The sequence below is a fragment of the Pelobates fuscus genome, chromosome 12 (assembly GCF_036172605.1).
Source record: "Pelobates fuscus isolate aPelFus1 chromosome 12, aPelFus1.pri, whole genome shotgun sequence".
NCBI lineage: Eukaryota > Metazoa > Chordata > Amphibia > Anura > Pelobatidae > Pelobates > Pelobates fuscus.
The window spans coordinates 130,545,405-130,560,039 of NC_086328.1; the positions used below are offsets into that span (position 1 = coordinate 130,545,405).

The 14,635-nt window shown below is 44.5% G+C and overlaps 1 protein-coding gene across 1 annotated transcript in view; it reads left to right on the plus strand.

Moving 5' to 3' along the window:
- LOC134578564 (doublecortin domain-containing protein 1-like) overlaps positions 1-14,635 on the plus strand; it is a 311,038-nt gene that overhangs the window by 144,870 nt on the left and 151,533 nt on the right. The window contains exon 5 of the mRNA XM_063437537.1: positions 3,380-3,481. Coding sequence (XP_063293607.1) covers positions 3,380-3,481 — 102 coding nt within the window. The remainder of the gene's footprint in view (positions 1-3,379; positions 3,482-14,635) is intronic.

Sequence of the window (14,635 nt, forward strand, 5' to 3'; positions counted from 1 at the left end):
GAAATCATTAACTAAGCAGTGCCAGCCATATGCCCATATCACACGGACATCAGGACACAAAGTAATAATATTTTGGGTGACTCTGTGGGCCTTCTAATGAATTGATGAAATGACAAGTGGATGCCCTATATATGTTAGGGTGAGGGGATTTAACCAACCCTGCTCTTATTACCATGAGCCCCGCATTCTAAAAAATATCAGGGGATGCCCTGTGGTTCGAATTAAAATATACGACTCCCTTGTAGCTGGCCAAGGGTTCAGGTAGTTTAACCCCTTAAGGACACATGATGTGTGTGACATGTCATGATTCCCTTTTATTCCAGACGTTTGGTCCTTAAGGGGTTAAATGGGGAGATTGTGAATGTCTAGTGAGGATTTGAGCCTAGAAAGCCACTTAACAGGCTTAACCTTGCTGGGAATCATATGAGTTACAGTTTACAGTATATTGAAGGATGGGAGCACCCTAATCCGATGTCCCCTATCTTCCCCTGTTACCGGCGCCACTCTGAATGTTGCCATTGCTAACGGTGTCATATCTGTCAATGCATTGTTCTTATGAATGTAGCAATGTTACTGGATTGCGGTAAGTGACATTGACGTTTTAAAAGTCGCCATTTCCACTGGAACACTTAAATGCCTCACAAATATGATATGCAAAAACGATGTCATTGTGTCACTGTCAAGCAAACCTTCAGCTTAGGTTTATATGTTCCAAAATGTGATATCAGACAAATAGCTCTTGATAAAACATGTTGCAGAAGGGACGTTCATTTTCTAAAATTTTAATTTACGGTACTGAAAAGGATGGCAAGCTCAACAAGATGGTGCATAACCAATGAGAGAAGAAAAAAAATTAGAGACAGCTCAACAGGATGTTGAAATATTTATTGGGATCGGTATAGAACTACTAAGACCAAAATTGGCCAATTGATGCTATTGCCTTCTGCTGCCGGATTTAAGTGGGCATTGGTTTAAAATAGTTACAGTAGAAGAACGCACTGTAGAATATGCATAATAAGAGGTATTGCAAATCTAGACAGAGTCCCAGGTAAGAGGCAAGTCAAAGAACATGGAACCGGGGGCGGGGCCAGGCCGCCGAGCTGAACAGTCGCACAAGACAACAGCTCCTGCAATCTTTCCACAAATATAGCATAAAACCCCTAATTTTGCAACGACCTGACGACTGACAGCTACAGCACACTGCAGGGAGACACACCCGAACCGAGGCGAGGCTTGCAGAGACTGTTTTAGTCCCTTGGAGGGGTGATCCTCGTCGCCCACGATGAGGCCTACTCTGGTGGTGAGCGGGGTGGACGGCCGCCGCCCCGCTGTCCTGCCTAATAGGGCCATGTCAGAAGCATGAAGCTGGGTGGGCCTGGCCCCGTTTCCCCCCCCTCTGGGCCGGTGGGGGTGATCCCGGTCCGCACCCCAGGGCTCCACATATGGCTAGGACAAACCAACACCCAGGGTCCGCAAATAAAATGGCGGAGACCACGTGGCTGGGCGGAAGACCGACGCTTTCTCCCTACTCGAATCACCACAAAAAGATGGCTGGCAGGGGCTGGACAGACACCAGGGGAAAGCATCTACACAAAAGCAACCTCAATCCCCAGATCGGCACCTACCGCAACCGGACCAACAGAGCACACAGGCCCTGAATGAGCAGGGGAGCCGGAGCCACGTCGAGCGGCACACGCATCATCGAAGCACCACAGGCTCATACAAGCGCTCTTGCAGAACGAGTCCCCTCAGCGAATGTAGATGTCCCAGCGCTGAAGCCCAGTAAGCAGATCCCCTCAGAACACCGCACGGACGCCGATCAACATGGACGACTGATTACCCACACATGCGAGGTCCAGTTCAGCAACCAACATAGCTGCAGGGACCTGGCGCCCAACAGCGGCAAACACAGGACTAAACCGCAGGTACACCGCATGGAGACTACCACCCTGCCATATGCCTGGACTGAGTCTAACACAGCAGTGTCATGGCCCTTGTCCCTACGCTGGTACCATTCTTTGACGGCAGGTCCCATGGCACTACACCACTGACTGTCACCTGGCTATCGGGGGGTTCACCTGGGGTGAAAAAATTCACACTTGTATGAAGCCTTCATGTATCACTGCTCTCTGCATGTTAGTTAGCTAGATATGTACTCTTAAAAAGGAGAGGCGTAAGACTAAACAGCCTAGATGTTTATGTATGGAAAGCATGTCTCTCTCTCTCAAGCACAGACAAGCGTGGTTAGGCATGTTCATATTACTAACGTTTACTTCAAGCTATTAAGTCAAACGTGTTTATACATGTTAGTTGTATTGTATGCTTAAATGTTCACGCTACTCGATAATCTAAACAACTGCTAAAATACCGTGTACCTAGCTAGACATTTAACTTTATAGAGGAGAGCTGTAAGACTAATCAACCTAGATGTCTATATATGGAAAGCATGTCCCTCTCTCAAGCACAGACAAGCGTAGTTAGGCATGTTCATATTACTAACATTTACTTCAAGCTACTAAATCAAACGTGTTTATACATGTTAGTTGCATTGTATGCTTAAATGTTCACGCTACTCGATAATCTAAACAACTGCTAAAATACCGTGTACCTAGCTAGACATTTAATTTCATGGAGGATACTTTAAAGCGAGGACACTCACCGTAAATGTTAAAGAAATGTTCCTAATCGATCGATATACTTTTGTGTTAACTAATCAAAAAAAAAAAAAAATGTGCTCTGTTTATCTATTACCCAATGTAACAAATGTTTTGAATCCTACGTATGGAATGCCGTTTGGGTACCATATGAAAGCCTGTAACTACCATAAGCACTGCAAAAATAAAGAATTACAAAAAAAAAAAGAACATGGAACCAAATAAACATTCAGTAGAAAAGCAAGATTTGGCCAAATGTAGAAAGGTCAGAACAAAACTGGGGACATTGTCTGGGCACAGTATGGTAAAATACACAGTTTAATAAATTTTTCTTACACTTGCATCACGCAGATTCCCATCACTCCATGCCGGCAGCATCACCAATATGTTCAGTAATCATTTTTTTTTTTTTTTTTTTTTAAAACACCATTGACAAAGGCACAGGACAGCTGCATGCTCGATCCAGCTGTGATGTGCCTTTGTCAATAATGTTTAAATAAAAATTTGATTACTGAACATATTGGTGCTGTGATTCCCTTTAAATGGCTTTTGCATGCACGTTAATCAGTTACAAATAAATGCCACACATTCTTTCTTGTGTCTGTTTTTTATTTGTTAGAACATAATCCTAAATCTGGCGAGGCAGATGGATTGTATAATAACCATTATCTTGTCTGTCTGCATTGGAATTATTCAAGCACACCAAGTGTTATTTGCTTTTGCAGGTGTATGAAAATGGCAGAGACTCTGGTGGGACCCTTATATTTGTCAGCAAGAAAGAAATGCAAAGTAGTTCTATCCATCATCCCAAGGAAGCAATGCACGAGGTAGGTCTTCTTTCAGGTGCATGTTTGCATAGAAATAACTCACTTTATTTAGGTAAACAAAACTTAAGCAGCATGTTTTTTTTTTTTTTTTTGTATATCAATAATTTTTATTGAAATGTTATAGGGGTACAGAAGAAAAATAGGGATGGGGGGATTATCAGTAAGTAACATATCATACATACATTGTATAGAAGGAGATAAAACATTATACATACATATTATGGTCAACATATTGATACGTAATCAGTGTGTCGTGTTAGGTGTGTTTGTCATGTCAAGTCTTCCCAGCATTGTGGGGGGATTCAAGTTGAACCTTGCAAGGTTCCCATCTTTATCTTGATTTGTCTCGTTTCGTCATGTCGTGAGCACCCCTTGCGTGGGGGAATTGGGGGGGTTAAGTGACAGATAGAAGGAAAGTAGGAGGGGGTGGGGGGGGTGGGGTTTTAGGGTTTTCCCAGGTACCCGGTCAGTAATGGGTACATCTGTCAGGTCGTCGTTTTCCTAAGTTGTCGATTGTACTGAGGATGGAGTATCCATTTTCATTGTGTGGTGTTTACGCTAGTTTATAGTTACATATATCAGTCGACTTTGCATTTCATGTACATTTGGTTTGAGGAAGGGCACAGCTGTCGGTTTGTAGGTTTCTGCTTCGATCGTCTCGCTTGGGGGGTGTGGTGTCACGCTCCATATATGATTGCCATATGTTCCAAGCTTGTGACCAATCTTTTTTGGAGCTGCTGGAGCGCCTGGCTGCGAGCTCATAGAGCTTAGTCGTTTCTATAGTTTTTATACATTCTGTTGCTGTGGGCAGGGTGGTGGATTTCCAATGTCTGCTTATAATTGTTAGCGCAGCCATAAGTATATGGTAGATTAGGTATTTTTGCCTACCCTGTACATGTGTCGGCAGGAGTAGGAGCAGATATGTCTCTGGCTTGCGGGGTATAGAAGTTTTGGTGCCATCAAATATGATGGCCGTGATGTCGTCCCAATATTGTGTTAAGGAGGGGCAATCCCACCAAATATGGAGCATTGTGCCTTTGTGTTGTTGGCATCTCCAACAAATGTCAGAGGCTTGTGGGTAGGTAGCTTTTATACGTGTGGGTACCAAGTACCACCGGTATAGTATTTTCCTGGATAGCTCCATGTGTGAGGTGCATTTAGAGAGGGAATGATGTGCGTGGAGGATCTCATTCCATTGTTGTTCATCAAGAGGGTATTTAAACTCTTTTTCCCACGCTGCAATAAATGAGAGTTGGGCGTGTGTTTTAGGGGTTTGCATATTTTTGTATAGTTCCGAAATAAGTTTTTTAGGAGTTGCGAGACGTGCGCATATTTTCTCTACCACCGTCAGCTGTGGCCCTTTTACATTATTAGACCCCGTCAAGGTTTGTTTGAGTAACCATGATTTTAACTGCATATATGAGTATGAAGCTATCTGGGTCAGGTTGTATGAGGTTGTTAAATCTTTGAAGCTTCGGAGTGTGTGTTCCTGAAGTAATTGGTATAAGTGTGTCACTCCATGTTTGTGCCATACCGTGTAGTTGAAATTTGGTATTAAGTAGTGTAATGCTTTCATGGGTATTGCTGGTGATATTTTGTCTAGCCAGCCTACTGTGCGGCAGTATTGGTCCCAAATGGACAGGGTGAGAGCCGTGGTAGGTAGCAGCTCGGTCTTTGCGGGCCTGTTGCGTCGGGGTAGCCATGCAAGTATAGAAATGGGGATATTATTAGCATGTTGTGCCTCCAGGTCCATCCATTGGGTTGGGCTCTGTCGGTTGCATGCTGTTAGCAGGGGGCCTAGGTTGGCTGCTCTGTAATAGTTTGATAAATTTGGTACTCCCATGCCCCCTTCATTGCGTGGTAGGTATAACGTGCTTTTTGCCACTCTTGCTTTGTGTTTGTTCCAAATTAAGTTTAGTAGCGTTTGTTGTGCGTCATGTAAGAATTGGGGTGGGACTCTTATAGGTAGTGTTCTAAACAGGTATTGCAGTTTTGGCACAATAATCATTTTAATTGCGGCTATTTTCCCAGACCAAGATAGAAATTTCCCCTTCCAACCCAGCAGGATATTTTTTATTTCATTTAGTGTTTTCTGGTAGTTGGTTTTATATAAGTTTGTTAAGGTTGGGGTGATATTGATCCCTAGGAATTTTAGGTGGTCGTTGCGCCAGTCGTAGTTGAAGGAGGAGCGTAGTCTGTCCAGCTCGTCAGTCGGGATATTGATACCCATTGCTTGGGTTTTTGTCATGTTCAGTTTATAAAAGGAGCATCTGCTGTATTGGGAGAGGGTGTCATGAAAGTTGGGTAAGGATATATGTGGTTGTTCCAGCGTTAAGAGTATGTCGTCTGCAAAAAGTGTGAGTTTATACTCTTTCCCTTGTCTTGTGATACCATGTATATTGGGGTTATCTCTAATGAGTTGAGCGAGTGGCTCCAGGGACAGGATATAGAGGAGAGGTGACAGTGGGCAGCCTTGTCGTGATCCATTGGTTATGTGGAATTGTTTCGAGCTGAATCCACCATTTGTGACTTTTGCTGTCGGTTTAGAGTATAGCGCTCCCACTAACTTCAGGAAGGTGTCCGGAAAGCCGTATTTAAGCAGGACAGCGCGGAGGAAAGGCCAGTGCAGTCTATCAAAGGCTTTTTCAGCATCTAGTGATAACATGATGCACTGGGCTCCCCCCCTGCGCCCCCCCTGTAGTAGGTCTAGTACCTTTCGGGTCCCGTCTGCCCCCTGCCTGCCACTAACAAAGCCCACCTGATCTTCGTGTATCAAGGTCGGGATAATGTTTGTTAATCTGTTGGAGAAGATCTTCGCCAGCAGCTTAATGTCAGTGTTGAGAAGAGAAATAGGTCTGAGGTTTTGGCATTTCGTGGGGGGTTTGCCTGGTTTTGGCAGCGTGGCTACGTGCGCCATAAGCATGTCTTGGGGCATGTGTCCTGTTGTGAGGATATGATTAAAGGTTTTTTCTAATTGTGGGGTAAGGATTGCGGCTAGCTTTTTATAGTAGGAGTTTGTAAGTCCGTCGGGTCCCGGTGACTTGCCGTGGGGGAGTGTGTGTATGGCTGTTTGAATCTCTTCGTGTGTAATAGGATTTTGCAGTATAGTTTTCTGTCGTTCCGTCAGTGTTGGTAGTTCGGTCATTTGTAGGAAGCTTTGTATTTCTTGGGGTGTAGGTTGATGTAGGTTAGGGTCGTCTTTGAGATTATATAGTGTGTGGTAGTAGTCTGCCATTGTGTCATTGATATCTTGTGGGTTGTGTATTTTAGAGCCTTTGGGTGTTACCAGGTATGGGATTTTTGCGTTGGCTAGTTTCTGACGCAGTGAAGTTGCTAGGTATTTACCTGCTTTGTTACCTTGTGAGTAGAATTTTTGTTTTAGCCTGTGTGATATACGTGCTGTTTTAAAGATTGCCAGGTTGTTTATACTTGTCGTGGTGTCCTGTATTAATCTTGTTAAATGTGCTGAGGGGCTCGTTATGTTCGCTGCTGTTGTATCCCTTAAGGTGCGCAACAATGTTAGGTGTTCCTGTTGTGCTTTCTTTTTTAAATAGGACGCCCTGCTGATCATAAGTCCTCTAATGACTGCTTTATGTGCTTGCCATACAGTAGTTGGAAGCACTTCTTGTGTATCATTAATTTGGAAGTATGACGTTAAGGCTTCTGATGTTTCTTCGGAGAATGTTTTGTCCTGTAAAAGGGAATCATCCAGCCGCCATGGCGGCCTGCCTCTATGTTGGTAGTCCGCAGTCATTTCTACTGTGGTCGGGGCATGGTCTGACCATGTGATATCCCCAATCTCACTGTGGGTTACCCTAGTAAGTAGTGGTCCGGTCATGAAAATGAAATCGATCCTCGAGTAGGATTTATGTACTGCTGAGTAGAAAGAGAATGATCTCTCGTTTGAATGGAGTGTTCTCCAGGAGTCGTATAGGCCGTGTTCTCCTAGTAGTTTGTTAAGGGCTTTGCTCTGTGTTTTGAGCGTTTTGTGTCTTGGAGATGTGGACTGTAGCGTAGTGTCCATGTGTGGGTCGAGGGGGTGGTTCAAGTCTCCACATAATAGGGTTGAGGCTGTTTGACTGGGTGGGAGTTTGGAGAGTACCTTATGTAGAAAATTTCGTTGGTGTACGTTAGGAGCATAAAAGCTTACAATGGTATATGGTAAGTTATTTATAATACATTGCAGCAGTACGAATCTGCCCTGTTTGTCCCTAATGACATGTAATGTTTCAACCGTTAATGAGGAGTGCAATAGGATGGAGGCCCCCCTGGACTTGGAAGAGTGCGTTGCATGAAATTGGTGCGGGTAGTGTTGTGCGCCTAGGGTGGGCACTTTGGAATTAACGAAATGGGTCTCCTGTAGACATATGATGTCTGCCCGACTCCGTTTGGCTTCCTCTAGTACCATACGCCTCTTGTGGGGGGTGTTTAGTCCCCTACAGTTGTGCGAGTATATTCTCATGTTATGGGAGAATGGTAAGAGGTGTTAGGGATTGGTTCTTCACATATTATATGGCGTTGTAGTGTGGAGCCGGTGTGTTTGCTGAGCAATTTGTGCTTCGACATTCCAGATGTGTTTTGGTGCCTGGGATTCATAAGATCAAGGGGGGTAGGGGAACGGGATAAACAGGGGAATACAAAACAAAGTATATACAGGTAGACCCAAACGTGGGTCTTGGCACTGTGGCGTTGTGCCATGGGGGATGGACGCCCAAGTAGCGTCACCAGTGATGTGGCCAGTGGGCTCTCTTAATTTTACTTTTCACGTTTCTTCCCAGAACTATGAGTCGGTGATTACACGGGGATTGTGTGTGTGGTCATGGTGTCGACCGGTGGGCCCAGTTCGTCGTGCGATTATCTTATGAGGAAAACAATAGTTGGGCATGTAGGGACGTCACCACATTCTCTTGTATACATTAACCTACATGCATTCAGTAACATTGTTTATCACATTACTTCTGTAAGGCAGTGATGGTACATGCATGTTACAACCGGCATTGCATTCAACATTAAGTTTGCGAAGTGCCCTCAGCGTACTAGAACCTTCCGTGCTGTCCCGCTGCACGTTTCATATATAATGTGTGTGACAATGTGTATTATATACATAATATGTGTAGTAACGTGTAACCATTGGGTAGGTGGGATACTTTGTAGTAAGTGGTTCCTGTGATGCCAAAGAGTGGGGTATGGCGCTTGCTGGTACCACCTTTATGTGTCACTGTTGGCCCACGTGTAGGCCGTGATTGTCTGTTCTTGCGGGTACATTACAAAATTGTACGTGTGTCCCACCCATCCCTCCAATAGTATACATATCATGTATAATAGCATGCAATGGTTTAAGTAATACGGTCCTGTGTGGAACAGACATCTACAGTATTATCTAGATACAATCACAATACTTCGCATTTTACTATGTGGTCATATGCAACCTAGTTACAAACATGGCGGCCCAGACCGCCATATATTTACTAATATTCTAAATGAGGGTGTCTCCCTCTCCCGTGTCTAGCGTGTGGTGGGAAACAGTTTGATTAGGTTTGTGAGCATAGTGCTAATCAAAGCAATTAACCTCTTTGTAAAAGTGAAATCACAACTATGATATAAATTGGCTACTAGAAGTATAATGTAGATAAATCTCACGTGTCCTTGGTTATGGCCTCGACGGCCTAGTCCAGCGTTAAGCTCAAGGGGATTTAGCGTGTGTTGAGGCCTGGCGCCATTCTGGTATTAGTCGCCTAGTTGGACTTGCTTGAGTTGCGGGGAGATTTTGGATGAGTCCCCATTCTTGCAGCAAGCGGGTGCCGTCGTCTGGTGTGTGGATGATTTTGAGCTCGTTGTTTTTTGTTATCAGCAATTTCGTAGGATATCCCCAGCGGTATCTGATACCTGCGCGACGTAGTTCTTCTGTTACAGGGTGGAAGTCTCTTCTGCGCTTGAGAGTTGCAGTAGATAGGTCTGCTAGTATCTTGATTGTTGCGTAGGCCTCAGGCGGTGTCGTGCGGCTTCTACTTGCTTTCATTACTGCTTCTTTTATGTGGTAGTAGTGTGCTCTCAGCAGGACAACCCGCGGGATGGAGTCTGGCAGATTGCGTGGTTTTGGTACTCTGTGTACCCTATCTATCAGGAACATATCAGTGGGTATATCTGGAGCGTGTGCCCGCAGCAGGCTCTGTACGTATACTTGCAGGTCTTGCGGCAGAATATTCTCTGGGACTCCTCTGAGTCTGATGTTGTTCCTTCTCGAGCGGTCTTCGGCATCAGCCATCCGTGCTTCCATTTGTTCAATTTTTTGCTCCAGCGTCGCGACATGGTTAGCCATATCGTTGTGCGCTGTGGCATATTCGCTGAGTTTATTTTCCAGGTGCGCGGTTCTGCCGCCGATGTCCTGGATCTCTTTCTGGAGTTGTCCTATGGAAGATTGCCACATTTTAACAAGTTTGTCTACCATGGCGTTCATTGCCTCATCGAGGTGCGATTTGGTCAGACTTTCCTGGTTATTGTATGTCAGACCCGCGGGTGAGCCGCTTCCCGCCGTTTGAATAGCGGCGCCATCTTGGATCACCTCGCGGTCATCTTCTGGAGTATTTGCACTTTTCTGGTGGAAAAAGTTAAGTTTTTCATGTTTCTGTGTATTCTTCTTCCCTTTAGTGCCTGCCATTTTGAGTTTTTCGGTGTTTTCAGTAGCTCTGGGAGGCGATGTTAGCGGATTCTGAGAGCCCGGGTGCCGGAGCAAATTCCTAAGCTGCCAGGTTGCTCGGCGGTTGGCCACGCCCCCCAGCATGTTTTTTTTTAACGGGACAGTAATAGTTTACGGAAAGTGAATCCTTTATTCTATTAATTTGGGCTATATTAAAGACAGTGGAGACAATTTACTAAAATACGTTGGAATTAATTGTTTTTTGTCACAACAAAGTCTGGCCCAGAGAATGGTCTTTTCCCATTCCCCTACCTAAACCAAGTACAAGGTTTGAGGAAAGTTCCTATTCCTCTCTCTACCCCCTGATTGGTGGAGTCTAGTGATCTAATAACCAGCTAATGGACCCACAGGCTTCCTAGCCCAAAAATAGAATATCCAAGTCACTCCAATAATTAAGGAACAAATGGTTCCCCGGGCCTTAACCACCCAACCCCCCTAATTCACTATGGAAAGGGATGTTACAACCTAATTAATATCGATAAAAATACTAAAAAGGGGCTGGGGAGCATAACGCTGCTGCACACTAGACTTGGCGAAAGAATTTAGTTTGGCTTAACAAATTGGGCAGAAATGATTTTTAAAAATGCCATCTAACTTACCATAAAAAGGAACACATGAGAAGTGTTCCACGTCATGAGTGCTGTCAGAATGACACATTGTGCCATCGGGATGTGTGGGGACGTCACAGGTGGAGATGTACGTGGAAGTGATGTCACCTCCAGGATCGCATGGCACTATTTAGTACATTTTACCTATGAGATAGTTAACATTTGCTCACAGTTTAATTGCGGGCTTGTATGGTTAACTTGTGTGGTCACGATCAACTAAATCATGCGCATACCCTGGCAGCAGGGCTGCCGCTTCCTATTGGTACCTACTTCCCTGCTGGCTCCGGTGTATACCTCCAACGCTGTGAAATTTGCGGAACCTTGCCTATCTAATTGAATGCAGAATTAGAACGAGGAGAGCAGGAGTAGAGAGGTGCAGGCACTGGTAGCTGTACGTCACATGAGATCCAGGAACTCAACTTTTCAAATATCACAGCTATTTAATGAAGCATTTCACCAAACCGGTCACCAACCGGAACCTTGATCAAGTAACCGTGTGTAAATACAAGCAATATTGATTAGTGGAATACATATTGATTACAAAAAGGTTTATTAAAATAAAGATAATCCAACGTTCCCTACGATCCTGCTGTATAGCCTCAAAGTGAAAAACAGGTCACATGATTGGAGAATGTGATGACGTAATACGTGAGTGGGAATCGATACATAATGTATATGCCTACCCCAGGGCCTGTAGCACCACATCCATGCTTGGTATTACTGAGAATTAGGTATATTTCCTATGAGTGAAGTGCGTTGGGTGATTTGTATGTCACAGGACAGGCAGAGTTCCGCAAATGGCAGAGGGGGAGTAAGGGATACACATCACCAGAGCCAAGCTAGCTGCAGGGAGGTAGGTTCTGGCCCTTCTGCCCAGGGTATATTTATCCATGCACAGAATATCCTGCCACCCCCACGTTGTAAGTAGCCAAACCATTTTAAGAACACTTTGACTCCTTAATTGGGGTTCGCCATGCACTGCTACCTGCTTCCACTACAGGTACAGCAGAGCCAAACAAAATCACCCGTGAAACAAAGTGATTGAAAAAACTTAACTTCTGGGTACACAGCTCCCAAGGTTATTTCCCAGTAGATAACCGTTTAGTAGAATAGTGTAAATGATAGGATATTTTAGGGATTCTGCTGATGTACCCTTCAGCCTGCTTCCTTGAGCTTCTGGCAAAGATATCTCTTGCCAGAAGCTCAAGGAAGCAGGCTGAAGGGTACATCAGCAGAATCCCTAAAATATCCTATCATTTACACAGCAGAGCCAAAGCCTCATGCTTATGAGCTTCTGTTAGCTCTCCTGAGCTAAACTTTTCACTACCAGGCTTAGCTCAGACAGAGAACTTGCAGCCCAAAAAGGCATTTGAAGAATAGGCAGGCGTAAATAGCCTGGCGTAAATACACACCAGGTGTATGCCAATCATGTAGGCTTGTCCACCAATTGACGGACCATGCAGACAGTGCTGTTTGAGCTGTTTCTATGTGGTCTTATTCCCTGAGTGTAGCATGAGCGTGTCAAATTATGCACTCGCGCTACACTTTATGAGGACATTCTCCTGGTGTTCCCAAAAGTGGGACTTGAGAGGACAAAGTTGGGACAGTTACCTGAAATTGGGACTGCCCAGCCGAAATCAGGACAGTTGGCATGCCTACTTGAGAGAGGGTGGGATTTGGCTGTCAAATTTCTTCCCCCTTCCCCCCACATTGCTTGAAATCTGCTTGCCAGTGAATTAAAGGGCCCCCTTATCGTAAGGCTTTACTGCCTCTCTAAGGATACTCGCCATCTGTTATATTTTACATTTCACCTAATCATTCACAAACTATTCACCTGCTGGTCAGTATATATTTTATTATATACATTTTACTCTCATATTTTCTAACAAATATTTATAGTGAAATATACACTCACATGACTGTAACAATACACAGCCACCCTACTGAAGAATGACTAATGCTATGTGGAGGTGTTACCTGCCGTGCTCTTAGCAGACCTTGGCATATTGTGGGCATAATTGTATGTTGATGGCATATCAGTAAAAGATAGAAATGTTAGAAAATAATAACATAGATTTGACTATACAATAAAATGTATTCCCTATAAAGTGACTCTAAGTCAGATGTTTGCATGGCAGATACATTTCAGCATTATTTATAAACTTGTGTAATGGTATCTACGGATTTAATCAATAAATGTCTTCTAGAACCCACCACTTGGCACATACACCTTTACTAATCTCATCAATAATCTACCCATTGAAATTCTGTTAAAATTGTCTTGCCATATGAAATGCAAAGTACAGGCTGTCTCTTCTCAGTCAAACGTAAGAAGGTTAATAAAAAAAGAATAAGAATTTTCAATTTCTCAATGTTTAAGAAGTTGAACGTATTTGGTGCACAGAGCCCTCGATGTCAGATTTGCAATCCTATCCTGACCTTTACATTGCTCTGATATGAAAAGTGTCCTCTGTTGTTCAGGCTTGCATTTTTTGAATACATTTCTCATATTTTTTTCTATTGAACGACTTGACTTTACATTTTTCGAGCTGAAGTTCGCTCATAGCATAGCTAAATTCTACCAATCGTTTACCATAAAGTCAAATATTTTTTTTTGTTTAAGGTCCATACCATATAAGTGTAAAGCACAAAATCTTGGCTCTGTATAAATGCTAATACTAATAATATTTATAATAATACATTATCCTCATTCTTGGTGTAGTTGGCTCCATTGTAGAGATATTTTTATTTATTCATTTTATGAGGTATTTTGTATTTCATGGTGAATTTAAAAGGATACTGCAGACATTAAAACAACTTTAGCTTAATGAAGCAGGTTTGGTGTATAGTTCACGCCCCTGTTCAATTCACTGCTATTTAGGAGTTAAATCACTTTTGTTTCTGTTTCTGTAGCTCTAGACACACCTCCCCTGGCTGTCACTGAAACAGCCTGCATATCTAGGTCCTTTACAGGAAGTGTTTAGGAAGGCTGTGCAAGTCACATGCAGGGAGGTGTGGCTAAGGATGTATAAACAAAGTTATTTACCGTATTTTTCGCTCCATAAGACGCACTTTTTTTCCCCTCAAAAGTGAGGGGAAATGTCTGTGCGTCTTATGGAGCGAATATGAAGCTTTACTTACCTGTCTTGCAGCGTTGGCCGGCAGCACAGGGCGCACCGCGGTAGTGGAACTTGAATTTCATGTTCCGGTTTCCGGCGGGACTGAAAGGAAGTGCGCACTCAGCTTGTGCGCACTTCCTTTCAGTCCCGCCGGAAACCGGAACATGAAATTCAAGTTCCACTACCGCGGTGCGCCCTGTGCTGCCGGTCAACGCTGCAAGACAGGTAAGTAATTATAGGACAAGGGGAGGGGGACAGTATGGGAGGGGGATAAAGTCTATGGGGTGGGAGGGGGATGAAGTCTATGGGGTGGGAGGGGGATGAAGTCTATGGGGAGGGAGGGGGATGAAGTCTATGGGGAGGGAGGGGGATGAAGTCTATGGGGAGGGAGGGGGATGAAGTCTATGGGGAGGGAGGGGGATGAAGTCTATGGGGAGGGAGGGGGTGGGAGTCTGTGGGGAGGGGGGGGAGATGAAGTCTGTGGGGAGGGAGGGGGATGAAGTCTATGGGGAGGGGGGGAGATGAAGTCTATGGGGAGGGGGGGAGATGAAGTCTATGGGGAGGGGGGGAGATGAAGTCTATGGGGAGGGGGGGAGATGAAGTCTATGGGGAGGGGGGGAGATGAAGTCTATGGGGAGGGGGGGAGATGAAGTCTATGGGGAGGGGGGGAGATGAAGTCTATGGGGAGGGGGGGAGATGAAGTCTATGGGGAGGGGGGGAGATGAAGTCT